The sequence below is a fragment of the Passer domesticus genome, chromosome 1 (genome assembly GCF_036417665.1).
Source record: "Passer domesticus isolate bPasDom1 chromosome 1, bPasDom1.hap1, whole genome shotgun sequence".
NCBI lineage: Eukaryota > Metazoa > Chordata > Aves > Passeriformes > Passeridae > Passer > Passer domesticus.
In genome coordinates this window covers 23,614,822-23,642,232 of record NC_087474.1, presented here as the reverse complement: position 1 = coordinate 23,642,232, position 27,411 = coordinate 23,614,822, and the positions used below count along the sequence as shown (strand labels likewise).

The 27,411-nt window shown below is 40.5% G+C and overlaps 1 protein-coding gene and 1 long non-coding RNA gene across 8 annotated transcripts in view; one reads left to right on the top strand and one right to left on the bottom strand.

Moving 5' to 3' along the window:
• Window positions 1–79: 79 nt before the first annotated feature.
• Window positions 80–22,328, bottom strand: LOC135294791 (uncharacterized). Of its 2 annotated transcripts, XR_010356819.1 has the most exons (4): window positions 21,815–22,328; window positions 17,097–17,212; window positions 4,755–4,829; window positions 80–3,237 (listed from the first exon to the last, which is right to left on the bottom strand). It is a non-coding gene; the product is annotated as an uncharacterized LOC135294791 (long non-coding RNA). The 2 variants fall into 2 exon arrangements; XR_010356818.1 differs by having other exon boundaries at window positions 80–4,829.
• Window positions 22,329–22,415: 87 nt separating this feature from the next.
• The window catches only part of SGCE (sarcoglycan epsilon), a 31,291-nt gene continuing 26,295 nt past the window's right edge, over window positions 22,416–27,411 (top strand). For 2 of the 6 annotated variants that reach the window (XM_064410464.1, XM_064410455.1), the window contains exon 1: window positions 22,416–22,618. In XM_064410464.1, coding sequence (XP_064266534.1) covers window positions 22,510–22,618 — 109 coding nt within the window. In that variant the 5' untranslated portion in view covers window positions 22,416–22,509. The remainder of the gene's footprint in view (window positions 22,619–27,411) is intronic. The other 4 variants (XM_064410472.1, XM_064410446.1, XM_064410490.1 and 1 more) reach the window with 3 other exon arrangements.

Sequence of the window (27,411 nt, the reverse complement as noted above, 5' to 3'; positions counted from 1 at the left end):
AGGTCCTGCCAGCACAGGAGCCTGCACCAGCATGGGCCTCCCACAAGGTCACAGCCTCCTTTGGCCATCCACCTGCTTGGCATGGGGTCCTCCACAGTCTGCAGGTGGATCTCTGCTCCACTGTGGATCTCCATGGGCTGCAGGGGAACATCTGCCTCACCATGGGCTGCAGGGGAATGAATGTCTGCTCCAGTGCCTGATGCACCTCTTCTGCCTCCTTTTTCTCTGGCCTTGCTGTCAGCAGGGATGTTTTTCTCACACATTCTCACTCCTGTCTTATCTGGCTACAATTGCTTCCACCAATAACTTTTACCCCCTTCTTAACTGTGTTATCCTGGTGGTTCTACCACCACAAGTGATGGGCTCAGCCTTGGCCAGTGGTGAGTCCATCCTGGATCCAGCTGACATTGGCTCTGTCCAATACAGGAAAATCTCCTATCAGCTTCACATTGAAGTCACAATTGTAGCCCTCTGCTACCAAAACTTTGCCACACAAACCAAATACATTGTGGGAAATTTTTGCCTCTTGAAAAGAGCACAGTGTAAATCTCTGTCATATTGCTGTGTAAGTCACAGTCATGTTACCAAGGACAAAAACATAACCCTGCTTATTAGAGTAGATCCTCTTTTAGCCTAAGTCAGCGTTGCTTGAGTCACGCTGCAACAGCCTAATTCGTGCATCACCAGGGCATTTACTGAGTTCTTGTAAGCCTAACTCCTCTGCTACAAAAACTGGGCAGAAGACAGCCTTTAATTTCAGTGAAATCAGGAACAGATCAGTCCTGGGAAAGGTTATGTTTCCAACATACTGAATTATAGCTGTTTCTTAGGTGCTGCTTTTACCTGGTGCTGAACAAATTCCTTACCAATTGCTCTAGGATCTTCTGATCTAGCAGCCCTTTCTTTTGTTAAAAAAAAAAGTGACTTCAGTAAGTTTAAGTCAAGAAGTGGTATGGTAATAATGTGTCTGAAATAATGATGTTATTTCAGACACAAACAGTATGACGCTTATGTAGTAAAAATAATCCTAGGCTATGTCATACATGTTGTAATATCTGCCTAAGAAATAAAAAAGAAATGTAGCAGTTCAAGCAGTAGATGGATGTAATGATAAATGGATTGTAATCCTTGAACTGCTTCTCACAATTGTAAAAGTAGAAGAGAAGCTCTTTTGAAACATAGCACACTCTTTTTGTCTCTTACTTAACTGTACTTACTTACACTTTTAGGTTTACCTTTCATAAATTTAACAACTTGCAGAAAAAGATACATCTTGTTTGGAGGACTACTTAATGGTCGCTAAGTTACTTCCTGCCAAATTATTGAATAATTGCCTCAAAGGTTTCTGTAAAGTAAAATATATTCAACATACATAGTTGGAAGAGACAACATAAAACATACATTGCATCTTTTAAATAAACAACATATTTTTGGTTTACACAAGACTACATAAACAAGTAACAAAGACTTTGCTGGCAGAATTTTCTCACTGGGTCACTGAAATAATTCTGCTTTCATACTTCGGCCCTTCCCTGGGAATGAGATTTTTCTTTCTTTTTTTAAATTTAAAATTACTACCATTATCGTTGGAGATAAAAACTAACCCCAGAACATTGATGTTAGATATGAATGTCACGGTAACAAGCTTCTTTTAAATGACTCTTGTGACATTCTGAACAGTGCTTTTTCTAACCTAACGTACATTTTAACAGTGCCTTAGCTTTTCATCTCATAATGCAGTTCAAATAGTAAAACACAATAAAATGTAGATCACTGATGATCAAACATAATATCAGAGAATAAGCACACAGTGGACAGATTTTTAATGATTTTAAAGTATTTGATGCTTGTATTTCCTCAATGAAAAGCTTACTTACCAAGAAAACTTTCATTATTTCCTTGGATGTATGAGAAAAAAATGTAGATCTGACAGTTTTGCCTTCTGCTGGAATTCTACACTTTACAAAAGAGTGAATTATCCATTAGCATTGCTCTACCAAGATTCTCAACAATGAAAAGAGCTATATCATGAACTCTGGCTTGTACCATGTCAAACTTAGATTAATTCCAGCAGTGAGGCCTATCTTATGCAGTTTGAACAGAGTATGGCTGTACTTTTCACAGTCAGGACTACACAAATCCTTCTGTAACCTCTAGAAATGTAGGCTCTCCTGGGAGGGGAGAAGAGGCCTGTTGCTTCGCTGAAAGCTTTCCTAAAGCACCTACATTTTTATAATAACAGAGGGAACTGAATGGGTTCAATATAAAGAAGACCACAGCATATAACCATAGTTACAGGAGAAAGTCACAGTAAATTTGATAAGGTTTCAAAGCAATTTAGTTAGCTGCACACTAATCTGCACAAAACATTAATTTCAGTGAGTGTGACAGCAATATTTACAAAAAAAAGAGTGTCTTGTGCAGGTCTGTAGATTAGGCTGATTACAATGAATTAACTTAAAATTTGATTTTAAGTACAATTTTCTCATTAAGACAAGCCCAGTTTCTTGGAACATTGCCCACATTTCTCACACTTGGACATTTTGTTCAGAGCAGACATAACATTTTTGATAATATACAGTATGTAAGATAAAGCTGCAGTACTTTGTCATGGATGGGCTGATCCTCGCCCACTCGAGTTAGACAGGTTTTGGAGGACTTGTGAGAACAGCAGAGAGCTTCTCATGATTAATAGGCACGCAGTGTTGTTCCATCTCCCAGGAAACAGTGCTGTTGGATTGGGGCATGCTGTGATGAAATGGCACTTGTGTCAGCCCTGTCCTTTGTTCCACTGTCTCCTATCAGATGTTTGGGAACCGCCACCATTTCTGCTGTTCCCAGATAAATATCATCACATTCTTCCTCACCACATCAAGCAGACCTTCAGAATAAGCAGCAGCCCCGAGGTCTTTTCCTCCAGAAGAATAAGTTATTGAAATTTATTATTCATCAGTGCTAATAGTCTTCACTTTCTCCTCTAATAATCATCTTGCCTACTGTCTGTGGTCAGCAACTGGGGATCCAGCTCAGAGAACAGCAGGGAACAGCATTAAGCAGCCTACCAATACTAGTATGTGGTGGCCTGTTACACACCTCATCCACAAAACCCCTGTTTTACAGACTGTAGGAAAGAGAAGCAGTCTCTTTCCCAGCCTAACTTCAATTAGGTCATCTGGTCACAGGAATAAAGAATTTTTGTGATGTTCGTCTCTCCTCGAAGTTGAGGCAGGCATAGAACTGGGTAAACACAAGCAGTCAGAAGTGAATAAACTCTTCGAGGCATTAAAACACAAAATAGTCTTTATTTGTGTTTACCTTTGATCACCAGAGCTGTACAGGGCAGTATTTAACATGAAGACATTATAAAGTAGTGTTCAATTGATTTTCCTACTGTATGTTTACATTAGGAAATCTGATATTAGAATTCAAGGACAAACTGAACACTACTTTGCACATTCAAACTGCACAGCTCTTGCTTGCAGGGTCTCCGTGCATGGCGAAGAGGGCCAAAATAAAGTGACCCAAAGACAGAGCATGACTGTGCTTCATCTGCCACCCCATCCTCCTCCTGTATTCTTCAATACTACCAGTAGTATACCTGAGTTTTTATCTCAGAATCCCAGCAAAATATGTCTTTAATGTAAAAAATAATTTTCATGCTTTTTTTATTAATACAAGTATCTTGTTTTATCTTAGCTTCAAGCACAAGCTAAGAAAAAATATTTTAGAATTCAAGTCTTCATTTTTCAATACAGTAACAGCCATCAGTGTTTCCAACACAGTAATTACTGGTAAGAGACAGAAATGGAATTTCTTGATTTTAATCGCTGGATTAGATCATTAATCACATCTATATCTGATATATTACACAATACAAAAATAACAATTTTCTCCCTCAGGTTCTATTATTTCAACTAATTGCAAAAGAGAAAGAAAAAAAACTTCCAAGCACTGTGATGATAATCTATATGCACTTTTCCTTTTTCTCTCTTTATGTTTGTGAAATAGAGATCAAAATAATTACACAAAGGCCTATATTAAATAGTCAAACCCAAAATCAGTGGAAAACCAAATGATGGTAAAGAATATAAAAAATAGTTTAAGATAAAATATTTTTTTTAAAAACATACCTTGACATTTACCCTCCTATAATTCAAGTTTAAATTGTGCTATATTAAAACTCAGCTTATTGGCCAAATTTAATTCTCTGTAAGGAAACACTTCTGGTGTTTTCTGTGCATCAGCAATTTTAGAGAACAGCAACTTGGCTGTAAGATTTCTGGAACCTGCTTTCTTCTCCTTTTGGAGGTCATCTTTCATAACAATATCACAGTTCTAAAAGAGGGCAGACATTTCTCTATCTTTTCCATATTTTTTTTCTCACAAGAATGAAATGCAGTATTTCAGGAAAATAATCCCAATGACTATAACCGTGGCAACCAAATAATGGCCAGTTTAGCAGAGCACCTCATTAGACTTCAGAGTGACTTTATTCATTACCTCACGTCACTCCTGAGGGACTCTTCTCCCTCCCATGAAGTTGCAATAAACAGCCCCCTCTGTAGCTAATACCCAGGCATGGTAAGAGGGCACTCAACACTGTGCAACCCAGCACAGTTCAGTTCTGGAGACAGGTCAATGTCAGCTCCTGGGAGCCCTTCCCCAGGGATGCTTTCTGCAGGATCATCCAACTGCCTCTAAAATTTTGCATTCATGACATGACTGTATCTCTGGCACATATGTAATTAACTCACCTTCTCATGACCACTACAGAGAGTTTCCCTTTCTACCATTCAGGAGTCTGCGAGCAGGATACGAGGAATACAGCCCTGCATAGTAATTTTCACTTTTAATACAACAAGAATGAACACTTCAGGTATACAAAGCACACTTGGTCTCCTTTCACATATCTTTTTTTCCCCTCCCACTCAAAACATAAACTCTAGTGCCTTCCATTAAACAGTGGAGAAGTAAATCTTTGCCCACTGGTAAAAAGGAAGATTATTATTTGACTGTTTCAAGACTCATCAGTTCTCACTCTCCGGTTCCCATGGAAACTATCCCCAGTGAAGTTTGAGAGGGGCTTTGTGTGCAGCAGAAATGACAATAATTAAGTAGAGAATTAGGTTTCTGAAGGGGAAAATCTTAAATAATTTTCAATTTTTGTCCAGACCTTAGACAGCAAATCATCCACTAGCTTCACTTTGGCCACATAATAAAGTATTAATGAGTATTCTCCCATGTTGATTTTTAGTTCATGAGGTTTCTTAGGGAAAAAAAAACCTACAGGAATGAAGAAGTATATTTTATCTGAACAGAGACCAATGTGATCAGCATAAAATAAAGAGTACACTGTTAGGCTGAAATTAGTCCAACAGTGTTTTCTGAGAGAAGCTCTAGCTAAATTTATGGATAAATTTCTGTTGTGAGAGTTATATCTACCATCTCCCTTGAAACAGTGATACTGTTTCACTGTACCTCTACTATAAATTAATTTGATGGAGCAAGAAGTAAACTGGCCTGCATCTTCAACAGAAAAATACAGAGGTAAGAGATTACAGTAAAAAAATGGGAGGAAAAAAAGGGTTGACTTAAATACAAATTTTTATAAGATGTATTCCTTGATGAATGAAAGCAGTAGATTCAATAACAACAATATTTCCTAAAAAACCATATGCTTATAAATGAATCTAATTATGTTCTGTAGAAAGAAATAACACAGATTTAAAACAAGATAGATGTTAGAAAGAAGAAGCTGTAATAATGAACAATATTACAGAGATGTGACTATCAGGTAATGTATCAAAGAAATTAGGATTATTAACTGTTATATAGATATATATATATTTTTTTTAAGTTTTGGAAGAGGAGGAAGGAAACTAACATGGGGACCTACTCAGTTAAGACTACATTCAACAGATAAATTAAACACTTCTATAATTGTATAGCAATTCCAAAACCATAAACCAAGCATCTACAAGTGCCTACTCCAAAGGGCACCTCTCACTTAAACCTGGAAGTTTTCTTAAATATTTGTTTTTTTACAAGCTGAAAATGAAACATCTTGGCAGTTGTGTCACTTGCCTATTCTAACTGAAGACCCAAAAATCCCAGGTGACACTGGCCCCTAAGGAACCAATATCTGTACTCCAAACACACCTAGCCTACAGCTGGAGCTCAGAGTACTTTGCAAAATTATCAAGTAAACATTTTCTTTTAAAACACAGCCAGAGAGGACAAAATTGTTGCAAGTGTTTATTTTTATACAGTGTCCTGCTGGTTAGACACTCACTGGAAGAAAACATGAGACAGCTGGGTTAAAGGCCTCTGAAGCATGAGGATGTTCCTCTCACCTCCCCTCTTTCTTCTGCCTTAAAAACATTTTTAAATGGAGGGTAGACACAGCAGAGAGGGAGGAGAGCAGAAGACATGAAAGAGTACACGTTCACCACTGAGTAGTTTGGGCTGTCACCTGAATAACAAAAATACAGACTGGACCCCTTGGACTTGTTTTGGAGTTGTGTTTAAAATGCACAAACAAGTCTGGAAGATGGAACTCTGCTCCCCTCCCTGCCAGGAGAGCCAAGTCAAGAGTCATCCTCCTCCAGGCCCCAGGACTCCCAGCTTACTCACACAGCCTTGCAGCACAGCTCCCTCCCTAGCTCCAGCCTCCCAGGCAGCCTGCTAACTTGGGCATTCCCCCAGCATCTGGGAGATGCAACTTCAATATGCCCAAGTGAGCAGTAAGCCTTCTCAGCCAATGCTTATGCTACTGATTCATGTATAAGGGTTGTGAGGAAGAGGGAAATCACTGTGGGTTTGGTGGGGGTTTGTATGTTGGTTTGGTTTTTTCTTTGGTTTTTAAATAAAAGACATAGAAGGATAAAGTAAATGTACCAAAGCTCAGAGCTTGCATGCACTGGCAGGAGAGGCAGTGTGCCAAAGGAAGGAGTGCCACAGAGAGCTAAATGCCAAAGCTGCAGAAGGAGGTGGAAGTCCTGAAACATCCCTGTTCTTGCTAATTGGCTCAGAGCAGCTTCCTGCTGAGAATGCCAACGCTTTCTGCTCACTCTTCCCCATATGCAACATCCATCACCCCAACTGTTTAATAGAGGTAATTAGGGTGCCAAACACCTGGAAATTATGCGCAGGAGCCTGCTATTTCTTCCCTTTGAAGGCTAGATTAAATTGTAGCCTCTACAAACCACTGTTTTCCCTTTGTTAAAAACAGATAAAAAATAAGCTTTATATTCCACTGGGTTGGCAAGGATAAATGTAGTGAACGTTGAAGTGCTCAGGCATTCAGTAATGAGAGATGTAGCACAGGATAAACCTTGTAGAAATGAGATCCCTGTCTGAAATCTTACCTATGAAAGCAATAAACATAACCAAGAAGAGTAATATGAATGTGATACAAAACTATTGGAATATTGAGCTGGTTAAAATAGAATGATCAACCAACATTGTGGGAGGAAAACAGCCCTGTGGGCAATGCTAAAATCACAAGCTTTCTGCACAAAAGCAGCAAAACTGCCTTCAAAATTCTCTACATATGTGAAGGAACAACAGTAAAAGCTTAGGCCAATACTGATTCCTTCACAGCAACACAGGATAAGTAAGGAAGGCAAAATCATAAGGAACTGGCACAACCAAAAAAAGACAGATTTTTTATCCCTGGACTGGGGAGGGATGAATGACTGCAGAAGTGAAAAGCTTTGCATAAAATGGAGTAGGGCTCAGATTTTGACCCTGCTGCTAGGGCTGCTTGATGAAAGACATTTCTGCTTCATGAAAGCTGATATTTCAAAATCTGGCTTTAAGCCAAACCAAGATAGATTTTTCCAAGCTGATGGTTTCCAAACATGACTTTTGGAAAATAAGCAAGATGCTTGATTTTCCATCCAGCAATGATCCTGTAATGCAAAAGCAGCATTTGTCATAAAACCACAGAATTTAGACTTCAGCATCAGAATTTTTTGTTTTTGTCAGTGCAGCTTCAGTTGTAACTACATGATTTAATAAAGATTTCTAAAATAACTGACTTTCTTGATGAATTTCTCTGTGAAGTTTCTGTCATTAACTATTTACAAGAATGATGGTCAACACAGAACCACAAAAAAGGCAGGAACTGGACACAAAAATCAAGTCAGAAAATAAGTACGAACCAAGAGAAAGGATGAATCTTTTAAGGCATGAGAATGAATGTAGTATGAAGGCTATTTACCTTATCTTGTCTCAGCAGTGTATCTATCCAAAGTTATGCAGAGTTTCACAATAGTAATGACTGCCATTAAAAGTACACTGACATGGGCAAGACTAGTGGTCTGTGTGAATAAAGCCTTAATAATTCTGTAAAGCAAGAGCAAGTATACTAAAATTCATCAGATTAAATAGTTCTTTTCTCATTTTTTGCCAATCTGTCTCTGCTTTGTCATTGTGCCACAGGAGCTTCTGCACAGATTGATAGCAGAGCTTCACTCCTATATAATCAAAGTCACAGTCTGAGACAGAGATTGTAGATCTAAGGTTTCCTAACCTCCCCTTCCTTCAGGCACAGAAATTAATGTCAGAAGTTGCCCATTTTTCAACTGAATCACATATATTTTGTCTTATATGTAGAAATATATGAAAAATAGAATAGATGGATAAAAATAAGCTCAGTCTGGGAAAACAGAATTTTCAAACATTCACCACTGTGAACTATTAGGAGCTGTAGAGCTATTTAGCAGAGGCCCCAGTTTGGAAGCCTAAGGTTGCCATCTTTTGGAATTGCATGTGAATTGTGTAGCTCCCATGCAGTGCCATTTCATGAGGTCAGGAAACAGCAGTAGCTTAGTGAACAAAATTTTGGATCAGACAAATTGTCTATACTGCTAAAAAGTCTTTACCTCAAAGTGTTTTAATCACTAGTAGCATCCAACTTCTGAAGAAATTTCCACGCTTGTCATCAGTTCTCACATCACCTAGGTAAGTTTAATAATGGTGCTACACAGGTTCAGTGTGAAACACACCCAAATCCACCTCCATCTTCCATGGAAATGACACTGAATCTACATCTGAAGGGAACATATGGCTTTCTATTTTAACCTCCACCCAGTTCCCCTGCCTTGTCCCCATGCTCATTTAAAGTGTCTTCCTCCTCATCCTGGATGAAAGCTGGCCCAGGGTTTACATAGGAGCTTTCCCATCTCCTTCTGGTATGGAGTTGCTTACTCCTTCCCTTCCATGTCCCACTCTGCACTCCAGCCACCCCATATCATGCAACTTGGGTTGTTCTCCTAGAGGATGACATCTTTGCTCTCCTTCATCCAGTGTGCAGGAGACAGGACAAGAGGCAGTCTGTTTTCCTCTCTTGGCCAAAGTGCCTTTCCAGCTCAAGGATCCAGAAAATGTCAGCAGATTAAGATATTTTCCAGAATCACAAGATTCAGTTAGTATCCTCAGCTTCAACAGGAGTTGCTCTCAAGCCTAATGAAATTTTCATTTACAAAAATCATACACACCACTCCAGGAAGTATATGGAAATAGCTCTGTATAAAGCAACTTTTCCTACCAATACCTCATGGTGGATATGCCTGGTACAGCTGGTGACTAAGAAAACCGGATTATGAATGACATGGGGACTATACCATCTAAAGTTCACTATGCTCTTACTTCAACTCTCTGGCTTCTGTCAAGCCAAATTTTGTAGGGTGTTGGCAAAGATGGCCAGCATCCTTCTGGGCTATATTAAGAAAAATATTGCCAGCAGGTTGATAGGCCCCCCTCCCTCCACTCAGAACTGATAAAACACTCCTGGAGTACTGAGTCAAGGTCTGGCCCCCTCAGTGTGACATAAACAATAAACTGGAAGAATTCCAGTGAAGTGCCAGGAAGATGACTGAGTGACTGAAACATATAGAAGAGGCTGGGAAAGCTAGGGCTGTTCTTGGAGAACAGACTGGAGAACAGAAAGCCCAGGGCCTCTTGTCAGTGTGTACAAATATTGGATGGGAGTGTGTAAAGAAGAGGGAGCCAGGCTCTCTTCAGTACTTCCCAGTAACAGGATAAAAGCAATGGACATATATTAAAATATAAGAAATTACACTCACATGTAAGAAAATATTTTTTGACAGTGAGGGTGCCAAACACTGGAACTCTGCTCTAAACTAGGGTCTAAACTTTCCATCAGTTCACAATGACCATGTATTTACTTCCCATAAATATGTCTCCATGATCCTTTTCCCTCAAAGGCTTTCCTGTGAAACATCCTCACAGTTACAATCCTATCAACCTCCAAGCCACATGGTAATGCTCTTTTTACAAAGCCTGCAAAATTTTCAGTTATTGGGTTGCTGATAGGTGGTGATTACTACTGACCCAGGCACTCTCACTACCCTTTTTGCTCCTTCTGTTTTCTGTGCTCTTCTGTCATGTTGTTTTATATTTAGTGTGTAAACTCTGAGAGTTAAGACTGGCTTTTTACTCTGTGAATATGCAACCTCAAGCACCTTATGCATACCTAGTGTTTCTTGATGCTATCGTAAAAGCAAGCAGTAAAATATTGATCTGTTGCTGTAAGTTTAAGAGAGTACATTATCTATCACTTTCAATTTTAGATACTTGGTCAAGAAGGTTTTCATTGTGGAAGACATTAATTTCACTTAAGTTTAGCCATTTAACTGTCAGAGACCTCATGGAAAGACAGAAAAGCACCGTCAGAAAGGCATTCATCTCACCTCAGGAGACTTGTCTCAGCCTGGTGTGATCCTGCCTCTCTCTTTATTTATTAGTAAGTGAGCATAGAGACATAAAATTCAGCCAGCTGAGTTTACGCAAAAACACATTCTTTTGACTAGACTAAATCTACACACTCATCAGCAAAAATGTAGCTTTGAAAATGTTTACTCAGATGGCCTGAACAAAATCTCATCTTTGTTTCTCCCCCTGAATGTCAGAGAGTAATACAAGATCTCTTACAACACATCATTCACATGATTTAGTTACAGTATTATGCTTTACTAGTTGCTACCTTTGCAGAAGCTGAGAGGACATTCCAGTGTGCATCTACTTCTTTATGCACTGACACTGCTTTTTGAGAAAACAACTTTTTCTCATCACAGTCTGTAAAACTGCTACGAAACACAAAAAGTCACTCAACTGAGTTGTTCCAGTTTCAGTTGAACTTGGCTAAGATCTGGATTAGGCATTTCTAAAATATCCTTCAATGCTTTGCAACTTAGATAAAACTGAAGTAGCACCAACAACCTAAAGTTGTGTTGAAGACTCTGAAAGTAGTGCTAGACTAACTGCAACAGTTCTGGTAATTAAGTACTCCTGTAAATGGCATTCACTATTCTGACACTTCTGTTTGGGTGAGGAAAAGACTTGTTAAAAGTAACAACAGATGACTGTTGTGATACAGAAAATGCTGAACTCCAGCAGTATGTGATTAACAGCCAAGCAATTAATTCCTGCCTTTGCAATATAACTTAAGTTACAAAATGCCAGTGAGAAAAATGAGTTTTGTTCCCCAACAATCTGACCAAGGCTGTACAGTCTCCTACACAATCTGAAGCCAATTTTGAGTAAAAGAGATTGAGAGAACTTTTTTCCTTTGTTGTGAAATTCAGTCATGCAGAGAGAGAACAAGTGTTTACTATTCTTTCAGAAAAAAGAAGTGTCTGTGATGATTCCCAACAAGAACTCATTCATTTAATAATGTGCAAAATCTTGGTCATGGGCTGGAAATATTTAAAGTTGCATTTGAATTTCAGAAGGAACAGTGTAAAAACTACTTTGTGCTTTTATAGCAGTCATCTACAGGGCTACTTAAAGAAGACAGAATTAATTTTGGACCTTGCTGTGCTTTGTAAGTTTATAATAATGCAACTACAGGATTGGCAAGTATTAGATCTTATGATTTTTGGAAGGGTGCAGGGGGCGAAAAGAGGCAGGCGGGATTTGGTTTCAGGAGGTTTAACTCGTATCTAAGCATGATTTTACTCACTAAATAGTATTAGTTATCTTTACATTTAAGTAGTTACAAGAGTCTAATTTCTCATAAAAATGTAGAAGGGAGAAAAAAACAGATCAAACAGGCTTTTGAACCTAGATATCAATTCAAGATTTAATGGCATCTTAAAATCAAAGGACAACTTAGCTGGCAGCACAATTCTCAGAATTATTCTACAGAATCTAATTTTGTCTAATTTTGAATATAATTTATGTTGTTTTTCTTGCTATGAACTCATAAAGCCAAAGCTTTGCTAAAATGTTTAAGACAGGGTTCAAGTTACAGACATTGAAAAGGAGGTGATATAAAATATTTTATCTCTGGCAAAAATTGTACAATCGTAGGATTGCCTAGGCTTGAAGAGACCTTTAACTTCATTAAGTGTAACCCTTAACCCAGCAGTGCCAAGTCCAGCACTAAACTATGTCCTCAAGAACCACATTTACACATCTTTCAGATACCCGCAGGGATGGTGACTCAGCCACGTTCCCGGGCAGCCTGTTCCAATGCCTGGCAACTCTTTCAGTGAAGAAATTTTTCCCAATATCCAATCTAAACCTCTCCTGGCACAACCTGAGGCCATTTCCTCTTATCTTATCCCTTGATACCAGGGATAGGAGGTCAGCCCTCAGCTGGCTAAAAAAACCTTCCAGGTAGTTGTAGAGAGCAGTAAGTTCCCTCTTGGGGCTTCTCCAGGCTAAACACCCCCAAGTTCCTCAGCTGCTCCTCATAAGACTTGTGTTCTGTATCTGTATAATACCAAATATTCTCATGAATAATGGCTAGTTGAACTCAAAGTAGGCAGTTGAAGTAAAACTAAACATAACTTGCTTGTTTTTGTTTCTTTAGCAATCACAGGAGTCTGTGAATCAGTGAGATCTTATGGAGAGAGAATCTGCTATGTTCCATGAATGTTCCTGTTCCAATATTTAAAGCTGAAAGACAAAGCTCAGCTATACTGTGACAGTTGCACTACCAACACTCAGAATCAGTCAAACAGGAATTTGACCATGTGAGCTCTTAAGTCACACTTAAGCATATCTGCTATACTTCCTGCACACATGAAAAAATATGTCTTTGTTCCCTACAAGGCAACTTTTGTTACATGATTGTCAAAGGTTGTTTGTACCTGTTGCAAAAGCATAAACAGGAAAGGCACAGAAATGCTAAATAAAAGCCATAATTTACAGTTACACCTACATAAATATCAGGATCCTCAGTCTGGAAATTTCAATGGGAATATTCAAATCTGTTCAACTATACTTAATACTTGACTGTGTTTATAATCTCACAGCAGCTGCCCCATTCAAAACCTCTCTTCTGTGCTTTCACAGCTCCAGCATCTTCCTGTTTGTCAGAACAACACATCTACCATTTTGTAGTTATTCTTCTCTCCCACCTCTCTGAGTATTTTGTCAAGCCCTTGATCCCTCCTTTATAATATATCCTTGAAAAACAAGCAAGTTCTTTCACTTCCTGTGGGGGAAACCTTTGCCTGAGTTCTGACTGCCTATCTTCTGAAGTTCCTAAACTACTGCTACCTCCTCTGTTGCCTTTTCTACTTCCTGCTTGATACTCCCACAATTGCTACAAACCTTTCACAAAAGCATCGCCTCTTCAAACCATAAATTACCTTACTAGTTTCCTCCATCCTAGCAAGCAAATATTTCCAGTTGTGCTTATCCTGTTCCTTCTTTCAATCTTATGTTCAATTGTATTGGCACTTCCAAACTGACTCCATTCATGCAAAGTCAAATCCTACCCCCTGCAACCACTTTCCATTGTCTCCTTCCAGAATATATCACTACCATATAAATCATCATTCTACATACATCCTTTGGGCATTTTTTTCCCCCAAGGAAAGTTGGGTTTGAATATGCCTGAGTCAAACAAGAACTTTTGCACACAGCTTTCTACACTGCCTGTGCGACAGGCTCACATTACAACTTCACGGGGAATTAAATACTGTAATTTCTACCTTAATGCAGCTGATCTGCTACATACAGATCCTCCTACACAGTAAGTTCTCTCATGCAGAGATTTTGTCTTTGTTCTGACACTTTGCTGAGAACACACATGTCTTCAGTTCATATAATATAGGACATCTATTCCTTGTAAAAGCAAAATAACTCCCTGCCGTTCCCTTCCTGCCAAAAATACAAACTACCCTCCCTCTCTCTCCCTCAAATAAAAGCCAATGAACAAACCTCTAATTAAATGAAAGGACTTGTATCATTAGCTTCTCTGGTGGCAACAATTATACAACTCAAGGGATGGCACATGCTGAAAATGGAGTGTTACTTTTTCAGGGAAAATACTCAAATTTGTTCTCCAGATAGATAATTTGGAGTGGTTTAACCTTTATAAAATTATGTATTCACAATGTGCTTTCCTTGAATTCCAGAATATTCCACTGGTTGTGTACAGTTCATTATTTCATTACCAAGGTTAATTACAAGTTCGCTGGTTAAAATCTTTTCTCCTAAAGATAAACAGAGCTGTCACCTTCAGTAAGGTAAATAAACACTTTTGTCTTGGCATATACAAGGTGCCTGAGACTCTTCTTCACTGAGTTCCCTCCTTTAGGCCTAACTAATCAGAGTGACAACATGTATTCACAAGAAGATACAGAAAGGGAATATATGGTAGGAAGGATAAAAATTACAAACAAGTAATTCGGGCGAACCCCCAGAACGTGGGCGTTAATCCCTGCTGCCATCATTCTGGGCATACAACTCACTCCTCCCAGCAACCAAACTACATCATGTGGACACAGAGAGCATGAGAGACTGCAAACAGATGAGCAGAGCTTTTTGCATTAAAAAAATCCAGAAAAACAGTGTATAATAATCTAGGTTCACATAATCCAAACACTTTGCATGAAGGCAAAAACAGTGGGCTGCCAGAAAGCTGTAGTTTATTTCCACATGACAAACAGAGGAGAAAACCTAGAAGAGTCAGAAATCACCTTCCTTCTCCTACTGCAGAAGAAGCTGAAAAGAAGAATTTTGAATCCTACTGATCTGAAGCAAAACATGCCAGCAGCATGTATGGATGGGACTAGACCCAGAAATCTGGCCATTAGGGAAAGCTTTGCCAAATTTTCAGACCTGCACAAACCCCTTCTAAAGGTGAGGCTCACAGGACTTCTGACTTCCACATTACCCCTTCCTTCTCCAGCTCCCCATGATTACAGGGATACATGTAACAGCATTCCCAGTTCACAGTGGTACTGCCCTTCATTCATGAGATAAAAGCACTATTTACAGTCTACTGCAATAACTACACTCTTCATCTACCTTGCATATTTTAATATTCACATGATTTACTATCATCAGATAGAGAAATCTTACCGAGAGAAAATTAAAAACCTGTCCAAGACTGGTAAGTGAAAATCTTGAAACGTGAATGCTCAGAAAAAGACTAATGCATTAACTCTTTGGGCACCCAAATTTAAAATTATCTAATTTTCCAGGATGCCAAATTCTCAATTCCTTCTGAAGTTAATGAGAGTCACAAAGGGCAGGACCCTCTCTGGGCTGTTCCTTCCCAGATTAATTTCTAGTTTCTCTGATCACCTGCCTTTAGCTGGCTGGTCCTCCACCTCTCCAGATGAAACACTGCAATTCAGTAACTCTCTGTTACATTTCCCCCTCAGAATCTGTAATATTTCATAAACTGAGACATCTGGCAGCTGCTAGATAGCTGATTTGAAAGCCAAAACACAGTGATAGAGGATTAGCTTCTCCTAAACAAAACACATCTTACTTGCCAAAAGACGTAAGCACTCCATGTGTGAAGACATGGCAGTTAACAGCCACCTGAGCATAACCGTGTTTATATGTTTATATTTTTTGAAAACTGAAAACATCTGTCTCTTTTGGTACTTATTATCTGGGGGAAAAGTGATATTGTTTGCTGCTCTCAGTCAATACATATCTCACAAAATCACATCTATACAAGACACAAAGTAGGCTAAGATTGTCTGTATGAACTCCACACTACTCAAGACTAGTTCTGATATGTTTAGATAAGGCACGCCTTCAGATCCCAGTTCAGACAGAACCACATTCAACAATCCTGAAACTACAGCTGCATTCCACCCTTCCAGCCTCCACGTTCTCCTGGATGTAAATCTGATTACTGTACTCTGTGGTATGCTCTTTATTTTTTTAGTCTTTCTTAATAGCTACTCTCAAAGAGGCACTTTCAGCCTGGATTTCTCCATATAAGGTAATACCTCACATAAACACATTGATACTTATTTAAAAGAAAACATACAAGTATTTCACTTTTCCTCCAAGCAAAGCTTGTTCTGGAACAGAGAAAAAAACTTGTTCTTTGTTCTGTGTGAACCTTGGCCCTTCCTCCTAACATGACTTTCAAATTTCATGCCTTCAGGCTGAAAATATCCTATTTTTCATCAAACTGTTTTCTTAAATCTGCACATAACACACCTGTCACAAACTTTTGCTCTGCTCCTTTGAGGTGTTTCTGCAACTCCCACACTCTTGGCAAGAGCTTACTCTAGGTAAAAATCCAACACCCTCCTTTATTCATAATCTAGGATGTATGATTAACTTGTTTTTTTCAAAGATGTTGCCTTAAGCTCTGGGTGTTGACTACTCCCATGGAAGGAACTACACCTTGTTCAGTGTTAGCCCATGTTTCCACTTCTTTGGGCTGAGAATCCCTAATGAAGCTGGATCTATGTGTTATGTAACCTGGCCAACATGATACTCACATCCAAGGTTTGGCATTTACAAGAGCTCCTGCTAGGTGTGTTCCATTCCCCAAATCATTCATAGATACCATCTTGACATGGGAACTATTTCTCCCAAACATCAGTTTGATTTACTGCACCAAAGATAATAGAAGATTTAAGCTCACAGACATACACAGTCCCACCTATGATGATGCACAAGAAACCCCTAACAAGAATGTGCAACCTTCAGTCTAGTTTTTTCACAGACAGTATGTTGCTTTCATTACAAATACTGGTTCTAGGGTAATGCCAGCCCTTTCCAGTAAATTTTGTCACAAATTATTTGGTCAAGGGAGAAGAGATGGACATCTTTGCCAGAGATTAGGATTTACTCACTATGCATTTGTCAATGTGCTCATCTAGCCCATTGTTTTCTCTAATAATTTTTTTTGAGCTATTTCTGTGTATCCAGGGATTGTATCATCATGCAGCTGCACTCCAGAGCCTATGCTCTGTTAAAAAGAAAACAAAACCAAGTTAATTCAAACTATAAATATTCTCCTGTTTCCACACAGAGGACCTCTGAAGTACAGAGGATCTTAGTTACATTATCCACAAAAGGTACATAGCTTTGGTAAGACGCATGTTAGCAGAATTTAGAAGCTCTCATTTTTCAGCCATTAACTCTGACAATTGTATTTCACAAATGCTTTTGAACAGACACTCACATTCACCTTCCCAGGTGGGGGAGATTAATTTTGCTGAGGATTACAAAAAAAGCTGAAACAAGGAATTTTTGTAAAAATTGTTGAACAATGAAGACACAATGATAGAATTTTTAACTAATTTAGTCATCAAACTAACTTCTCTATGGAGAATTTACAAGAAATTAAGCCAAACCTAGCTGTTAAGGAATGGCAGAGCTCATAGAAAAGAGGAGGAAAATATTAATTTTGCTCTACTTAAACTGGACTAAGAAGTCTGCTAATCTGAGTACTACAGACAGATATTTAAAGAGATTCAGATGATGCTTCTGGTACTATTTTCCTCCCTATGATAAAGCATTATATGTACAGTATTTATTCTCTGAGCCATTTTACAGGATGCAGCTTTTCCCAATACAGGGCAAGAAAAGAAAAATCAAACTTACCACTATCTAGCTATTTTTGTATTTTTCTAGAATAGCAGTTTAAATCCCAGATAGCAATATTAATGCTTTAAACCAATTTGCTCCCTAAAATCTTTGACCACAGGAAAAATTGTGATGAAAACCAGCCAGTACTTTTTTTTTTTATCTATAGTATGAGCCATCAGTGTGCACCCAGCAGCAAGTATGTTTGAAATGGAAGCTTTTCATAAAAGTAAAGCATACCTCAATATTATTTTACTCATTGCTACCTGGCAGTGCCCTGAAGAGGGAGCGGGAGGCAAATATGGGCTATTTGTACGTATCTTTATATGTATGTGTAAACCTTGATATACTGTTGACAAGAACCAGCATTTTAGAGGCAGTATAGCATGTCTTAAAAGCCAGAAGAACTACTTGTGAAACTATAACCTCTAAAATAAGGCTAAAGTTTCAGTCACATAGGGCTGCTGGCTATACAAGTGCTGCTTCAGCAAACTGAAGACACTTGTGGGCTGTTTTAACTTCCAGTGCACTTCTTGTTTCTTCCAAGTTCTTATTTTTTAAAATTCATTCCTGTTTATTCCTCCTATATTTGGATATATATAACCTTCTTTTTCCAAACACATGGTATTTTCCAAGATATATGCCAGATTCTAGAGATAACTACTACAGTATATAATTTGATCTTTTGATCTTCTCTTAACACTTTAAAATTCTAGTAAAAGATAAAATATATAGGCTAAATCAGCTAAAAACACAGCTTATAAATCAATGTCTGTTCAACTGTGGAAGTTTTGAATAATGTGCTTTCAATAAACATCTGTTGGATGCAGTCGACATAATACAAAAATTCTTAACCCCCTAATTTTAAAAGAATTTTTGGTTGAATATAGTATCCTGTGGCAGTGCTGCACATAAAACATTTAGTTAAATGAAAACAAATACTGTACTGCATGAAAACAAATACTGTACTGTAGTCACAAATTATGACATTAACATGCCAAAAGGCTTCCAGTAAACATTAGAAAGACAGAAGTACAAATGGAAATAGGAATCCTTGGAATGTAATGAAAGGTGGTATTATAAACTCCTCAGAACTTGCAAACTGGAACAAGAATTGTAGTTGTTCTGTTTATGTCTTACATAATAACTTGGTATACTAGTTGCTAACCTTACTGAAAGCTATACAACAACATTTTTCAACACAAAAATACAAACAATATAAAAGTATTTTTCTCACAACAATGCGTAAAAAAAAGGAAGGAAAAAAAAGACTGTCCTTTCTCCTTTTGTTTAGGTGGGCTGATCTCCAGAAACACCAAACACTTGCAAACAGTCAGTACCTACAAAGATCGAGCTGGAAGAACCTGTGCTCTAAAAGAAAGAGGCAAATGGATCAGGTTGTATTCCTTCTGCATGAAATCAGCCTCCTAATGTGTGTGAACAACAAAATAAACCTTTGAAGTCTGCAAAATGCATGGGAAAACAGTAATTGTTACTTTTGCATCCCTGAAAAATGAGGGGTATATACTCTGGAATTAAAAAGCTTTAGCTAAAAACTACTGTAGTGCTAGAAGCCAGCTCTTCTACTTACCAAAGTAAATGCAGTAAATATGGAATACAGAACAATTTCTGTAAAAATGTCTCATCACTGTTCCCTTTCAATTAGTTTCAATATAGGTAGTCTGTTAAATTACAGGAGAAAGAAATACTTACAGAGGGATCAATATCAATTCACTGGTGGCTGATTTAAACAAGCTGTGTTCATATCACTTCATTTTAGGAATGTAAGGGTAGGATTCTTTAGTGCACTGCATTAGCTGAAGCTTCCCAGGTGAGTCAGGGTGTCTTGCAGGACTGGGTCACTGATGTGTGCTTTGGAATGTCAGCCTCAAAATACACTTAAAAAAAAGACAGAGATACCCACCCACACACAAGTGCTGTCAGGAAGGAAGCAGTGGGACAAGGCAGGAATTTGTGGCACCTCTTTCCATGTCCATGACACATAACCTTTTCTTCTCAGGCAGGACATCTCACAAACATGTTTTAGATAAACAGACATTTCTCTCTATGCAAAGGTGGCAAAGCACTGAACACTATTACAGTGCTGCTACTACATTAAAATGATGTTGACTGTTTTATAGTGTATAACATTTCAACATGCAATACTTGGAAAGAAAATGGTAATCAATAAGCTGATGATGGTACAGATATTTACAAAAATCAGACACTTCACTAGCATAAAAATTATTGTTGGAAAGCTACCAGTATATTATATAGACTTGTTAGTCTAAATATTACCATCATAGCATGAGCTGGCTATCCAAGATTCTTTTGGAACAGCTGCATCTGTATGGCTTTCTATACTTACATAAGGGAATGAGCAAAAAAAAAATCACATTAATTTCAGAGAGGAAATAGGCCTACTCAAAATCAAAAAGTGTCACGAAACAGAACAGTACTTCTAGGCACAGGTAAGGGAAGGAGTGTGATTTCTGCTCTTAAATATCTTTGTAGTCAAATTAAAATTTAAATATATTCTGAAAGTCTCTGTGGAATGAGAAGAAAAAAAGTCCTTTATCTAGGATAATGAGATGGCTGACTAAAACACCAGACTATTTTGCATCTTAATGTCAGGCAGAATATTTATACTGAAAAGTCTCTTGCTATGTAAAGTTCCCCTTCATGAGATGGATTAATGGAAATTTAGAGCTGTAACAAGACTAAAGATGGATAGGGTAAAGTCTTCTACAGTTGTCTTTTTTCCCTGGCTTATAAAGAGTTCAATAAGGTCAATACAATTTGAGTAAGACAGATTATATTTATTTCTTCCAAATCTCAAAAGCATGCCATTATTATTACTTTTTTTGCAAATACATTTGGCTTTCCAGACTGGAAATACTTATGAAATTTCATGAGAAATCAAAATTCTCTGTGTAAAATTAAGGAAGGTTATTTTTATGGATAATGGAAGACTTACTGCAATTTTCAAATAGCAAACATGACAGTCCACTACAGTGAGAAAATAAAAGTAAAAACTGATCTGTTTGTTGAGATGGGCCTTTTGTTGTGGAGTATGTAGTTCTAGTACAGGGACTACTCTTATATGAATCATTCAGAAAGCTGAGAGAGTAGCTCCCCAGAAGAAAACGCAGTATTTACATAGCACTGTGTCTTAAGCAGTTATACATGACATATATGTAGACCTACTCTCAAAATATATCACCATTGCCAAGAACTACTTTTGACAATATTCTTCCATCCTCCACAGGGAGATTTGCTTTCATAGCTCAGCAAAGACTGCCATAGCTTTTGAGCTATGCCACAGACATTAAACGACAGTCAAAAATCAGTAATGAGTCCAGAAAGCATAATGCAGACAGTGGAAGTGAATGCTGTCACAGAAATTAGATGCAAGCCTCCACACCCAAGTTGGCCTGGAGCTGGGACCCCGACCAACCCTTCCAGACACTCCTCTCACAACTCCACCAGCTGCAGGAACAGCTGCTGAACACTGGAAAAAACAAACCAGCTTTGTGTGGAATAAGGATATAGACTTAAAATAGGGTAAGTTGTTCAGAAAACTGCAGTTGCAAGGGTTTTTGCTATGATGTCCTCCTCTAAGAGCATACCATATCTGTGTGCACTAGGCAAGCCTGCCAGGTGCCCAACTGCTGGTGTCACAGAATCACTGAATTGTTAATATTGGAAGAGACCTCTGGAGATTGTCCAGTCCAACCCCCTGCCAAGGCAAAGTCACCCAGGGCAGATCACACAGGAGTGTGTCAAGGTGGATTCTGAACATCTCCAGAGAGGGAGAGTCCACAATCTCCTCGTGCAGCCTGTTCCAGTGCTTTGCTGCCCTCAGTGTAAAGTTCTTCCTTGTGTTGAGGTAGAACTTCTTGTTTTAATTTATGGTCATTGCTCCTCATCCTATGGCTGGGCACCAGTGGAAATAGCCTGGCACCATCCTCTTGGCACCCACCTTTGCAATATTTATATGCTTTGATGAGATTCCCCTCAGTCTTCTCCAGACTGAAGAGGCCCGGTTCCTGCAGTCTCTTCTCATAAGAGATGCATCCAGACCTAATCATCTTTATGACCCTCTGGTGGACCCCCTCCAGTATGACAGGGTAGGGTGTTTTCAAAAAGCTGCCGTTGGGAGGTTTCGCTGGGATGTTTTCCAAGAGCACAGCACCCTCGTGTGCAGCAGGCAAGCCTGTGGGGTGTGGGACGCCGCCCTCCCCTGCCGGGCTCCAAGGCAGGGCGCGGGACAAGGCTGGGCTGGGCACGGCACCTCAGCCTATGCCTTCCCCTCCACCCGGGGCACCACGGCTTCGTCCCGCCACATCTGCACCGCGGGGCGGGTCGGGGCAGCCCCTGCCTCCGCCGGGGCCACAGCCGCTCTGCGCCCGCCCTGAGGGGAACCCTGTCCCGCCGAGCCCGCTCCCTGCGGAGCCCGCACCGAGCAGCTCCGCTCGCCGTGCCCACCCCGCCATGGCGGCCACAGGCTCCTCCCGGCATGCCCGGCATTTCCCGGCCGCGCCGCCTGGAGACGGCCGCCGGGGCGGGGCGGGGAGCAGCGGGGCGGGAAGGGGAGGATGCTGCGGCCGCCGCGGGGCGAGGCGGCGGCAGCGGCGGCGGGAGTAGCGGTACTAGCGGTACTTGGCGGCGTAGAGGATGCGGCGGCGGTGGTGTCGGCAGCAGCAGGCGGAGGAGCGGGGAGCGATGCGGTGCTGCGCGGCGGGACCGTGGCCGCACAGCGCCCTCACCACGCTCCTGCTGACAGGTCGGTCACGGCGCGTCTCCCCGCGGCGAGCGGTGGCGGGCCCCGCCGGCAGCGGCCGGCCTGCGCCGCGGAGCTGCCGCTGCTCGGGCTTCGCGTCCCCTCCCGGCGGAACCGCCCCCCGCCTCGCCCTCCGGCTGCGGCTCGCTGCGCGCCCCACTCCCGCCGCTCCGTGCCCCCTGTCAGTGCGGGGGCCGGGCTGTCCCAGCATCCCCCCATGCCGCGGCTCCGGCGGCTCCCGGAGGACGCTGCCCAGGCGGCGGGGGATGGCGGCCTGCGCGCCCCCGCCCCAGGACCGCCGCAGCCCCTCCCGGCGCGGCGGGGCCCGGGCTGAGGGAGCCCGGGGGCGGTGGGTGAGGCCGGAGCGGGACTGCCGGCGTGCCGCGGCAGCCGGGCCTGGCTCAGAGCCGCTGGATGGCGTGGGAGCCTCCGCTCCCGGGGACTGGGCCGGGCCCGCTGCGCTCCTCCGCTCCCTCGACCTGGTGCCTGGCTGTTGTGTGTACGGGGGTGTCTTTTGTGTTACCCTTCTTCTCCGTTATTTCCCATCTTGACCACTTAGTCCAACCGAGCCAGAATTAGGAATTCAGAAAAAGTCTTAATCCTGGTCCCTAAAAGCTAAATAATAGCTTTCATGCAGTAGGCAGGTTTTTCACCTACAAGGTTCTTCACAGTGAAATACATCAAACAGCTAACACTTAATCACAGCCCAGCCACAGGACTGCCTTTGTGAGACTTGTTACACCACAAGTTAACAGCAGGAAATCTATTTGGGTTTTTTTGATTTCTGAGAGGTCAGTGGTGAGTTATCTGCAAGCAGTCTGCTCTGTATCCTCTTGAACAATGTCTAGGTACCTTCCTAATACTTCTTTTACTTACGACCATACTTGTCATAGGTTATTAGCAGCAGAATTGGTGTGAGGCACTGGATATGTTAAAGATGTGGTAAGAACTTCAGTGTGAAGTTGTTCAGTGTGAGGATAAAACTTCATTTGTAAGATGCAAGACGCTGCTTTTCCCTTACGTGGAAATTTTTCCTACCTCTTCTGCCTTCCACTTCATGACTGCTTGTGGGATAGCAACCAAGGAAGAACTAGGACAATTGAGAATAAGCTTTCAGTATCAACTGAAATAATGTATTTTACAAAGGTCTACAAAATAACCTTTTAGAAACTGAGTTGTGAGCTTAATCCACAAGTCCTTTCCAGGCTATGTGGTAAGGGAAGAGGTCTTGAAGTTTCTTCATTACAACTTTTCCACTTAGACCTTTCTAAGGTTGGTTCAGAGAGATTTCTTTAGTTAAAACAGAAGAATACATGGTTTGAAACTGATATAAAAAAGGAGGCATGAACTTTAGTTCAGTTACATTCTTGTAAGAGATATCTATATAAAGTTTATTATTTGGCAATGTGGAGATTTGTAGTATGTTCCTGATCTGAATGAAGCTGTCCTAGGAGCTCACCTGAGCTCCCCTCCATTCTCCCTAAGTAAAGAAGTTCCAACCTTGTCTGCTGGCTCCAAGATGCATTGCCCAGCATGAAAATCCATTCTTTTGAATCCTGATCTTAAGTAAACTCTACAGGACTGCAGCATTACTTAACAAGGCAAGAGACATCTGACAGAAACAATGGGATGTGAGAAGTAGTACAGGACTTGTGAATAGATTTCTTTTCGTTCTCCTCAACTAATATGGATTAGTTTTTCCCATTTGTGTTGTAGCACTTGATATACAGAAGAAAGTTAACTTATGATTTTTGCTTTTCTTAAAAATGTATAAAAAAGGCTTTCTGGAGGAAGAGAACGGCTGTCAGAAGTCAGAAGGGTTGTCTGCCTTTCACTTCTCCCTGTCCTCCTTGAGGCAAAACATTATTTCATCATCTGGGAATGTCACGAGAATAAAGAATTTAAAGGTTGTAAGACTGATTTTAGATGCTCCTAGGGGTCTGGTATAGTACTCAAACTGAAGGTATGGACTCCCAAATGCAAGCTGATGATGCTCCACTGCTAGGAAAACATGGGACTTCATTGTGAGAAGTGATATATAGGATTAAGCATTTCTACTAGAAAATAGTTAGGTGTTCTTTGACTCTAGCTTTATAGTAACAGACTTCCTAGAAGTTTGCTCAAGTACTCTGGTAGAGCTGTCTGTCATATTAGTTTGGCAGAGCAATGAGTTGCACCCATATTGTATATCTGCAGAGAAGCAGTTATCAAAACTTTGTTTGAGTGACTGTGGCCAGTGATTTTGCCCTGTGTTTCTGAACTTAAAATTAGTTGTCATTGCCCATGTTGTCCCTGGAACCCCTTTTTCATCCCAGGAATAGGGAGTTGTAGAGCAATGGGGTTGCATTCTCCTTTCCCTGTAAAGGGGTCAAAATGAGGAAGGAGCACATTAGTTCTCACTTTGCAAGCTGTGGTTATGTGGTCACATTAATTTGTCATAAGGCTGCACTGCTGCCAGAAAGCATTCTCCAGCCCTTGCACAGCTGGGGATTATTTGCTGCTTTCCCTGGTGACAAATAACTAGTACAGTGATAGTGTGGATTGGGTCACCTGGCTCAAAACTAGTCGACCCACAGAAATAGTTCACTGAAGTGTGTGTACTGCCCAGGAGTGGTATGGGATTGTTTCCACTGGTGTGTGCTAGGTGGTGAAGAATGTGCTGGGAATGCCCATTTTGAGCAGGGCTGCAGGCATGCCCATTTAAAACAGCTGGGAAATCACTGGCTGGGGCAGGGATCCAGGAGGCTGAACCAGATCCCTGCACTTGTCCTGCTGTTGACAGCAGAAGTGCTGTTGGCAGCACTCCTCTGCTGAGCCGCGCCCTGTGCAAGGAGGCAGAACATTTCACAGATGGTCTGGTGGTTTCAAGCTAACACCACAGCACACCTGCCCTTGTTCCTGTTGTGGGTGTGATCATAAGGGCAGAGAAGCAGGTTTCCTTCAGAGAGCCTCTGGATGTCTGCCTGCCTATGAAGATGCTGCTTGTACTCCTAATCTGAGCCAGGTCAATACAATCTACTGTCAATAGGTACTTACTTGAATAAGTAATTACAGAAGGGGGAAAAGTAGCTGTTCCATTAATATGCTTTTCATTACAGAAACACATTATTGATAGGCAGTACATGGAGTCATCTTAGAGGTCCTAAAGCCAGACAATAAGAAGTCGGCTTTATGGCAGAAGATGTAACTGTTCAATGTGTAGAGAGGGTTATTTTTGCTCCTTAATGTTTTTAGATTTGGTTGGAAGTTCATTAAAGTACTTCAGGAACTGCAGTCACTGAAGTAGAACCCTTTCTTTAGAAGAAAGATTATTTCTAATCAAAGAAAAAATTATTTAAAACCTAGACAAGAGTATCTGTTTTTTTCAGTATCTGAAGAGCTTTTGAATTCTTCTTGAATAGAAAGTGATAAATTTACAGCAGTCACTATGAGTGTAGAGTTTCTTCCTTGGCAGACTTCTAGATGAAAGAAGAGAGTTGCTAGTTTTGATTACTTCCATAGTAATTTGAATCTGTGTCTAAATGTTGTTACAATTGCAACACAAACAGCCAAAATGTCTTTTAAATGTAGGTTATTTTAGTGACAGTCCAAGCTATGAAAATGAGAAGTTAGAAAGAACAACCTACTGAGCAAACAGAAATCTTAGCATATTGAAATCAATGACTTTTTTGAATTCCTTAGTCTTTTAGAGCAATTGCCACCTCCAAAATTTGGAATGCAATTACAGGGATACCCTGATAGTTCATATCAAAAGATGATAGAAATGTAGGAGACATCCTGGAACAGCAGGCCACCAGGGTGGCCTGGTCATACCCCCTTGGTTACACTCAGGCTGGAACCACAGGAACTGACAATGTTTTCCTCACCTTAATGGAAATGCTAACCTAATGTGGTTCTCTTGTCGGGCCTGCCGTAGGAGGGAGAATGGTGGTGAGTAAATGCTACTGTTAATAAATCATGAGGGTTTTGTTCTCCCAGTAGTTAATTTGTAGCATTCCCATGAATGCAAATGCTGAAGTTTAACAGCGAGACTGATAAACGTTACTTTACTTGAATGATTTAGGAGAAATGGTCAGATGTTGCAGTAATCAGTGGATAGCACAGGAACAGATGGAAAACCATTGCCTACTGAACAAAGATTAATAAGAATAGAGCTGAGAAACATTTCTGGGATTGATTTGGACTTTTGAACAGTTTGAATGTAGAGGAACCTGAGCAATCTGCGGTGGAGAACTAATACAAATTAATTCCTGTTTCTTACATAGTAGCTGTTGTTGAAGAGGGTTAGAACATATCCAGTTTCAATGTGTATTTCCACTGAGAGAATCCCTTTCAATTAATAGTAAATTTCTGCCACATATTTATTAGCTAGTAGGCAAGAGGACAGTGTGTGGAAGTTGGAAGAGAAGAGAGAGTAGGTGGGTGCTGCAACTTCTGCCTCCTTTAATGGATGATGTGACCAACTGGGCAAGTATCCAGTGCAGACACCAGTGGATCCTCAGTGTCACAAGCTCTGATTCCAGCTGTGGGCTATGCACCTTGCAGGTGGTTCTCTCTTCACAGATGTTGCACTTTAACTTATGGTGTCAATTTCTAACTGTTCTGCTCTGTGGTTCTCACCAGTCCTTCAGAAAAATGTGCTGTGTATGATTCTGCACTCCAGCTCAGAATTCAGAGGAAGGAGGACTGAGCCAGATGGGATATGCAACGGTAGCTTCTTGAAGCAGGGTTGTGCCCTAAGAGAGCAAGGAGCAGTGTAAGCGTGGCCGGAGACCCTGATCTGCGGCATCAAAGTA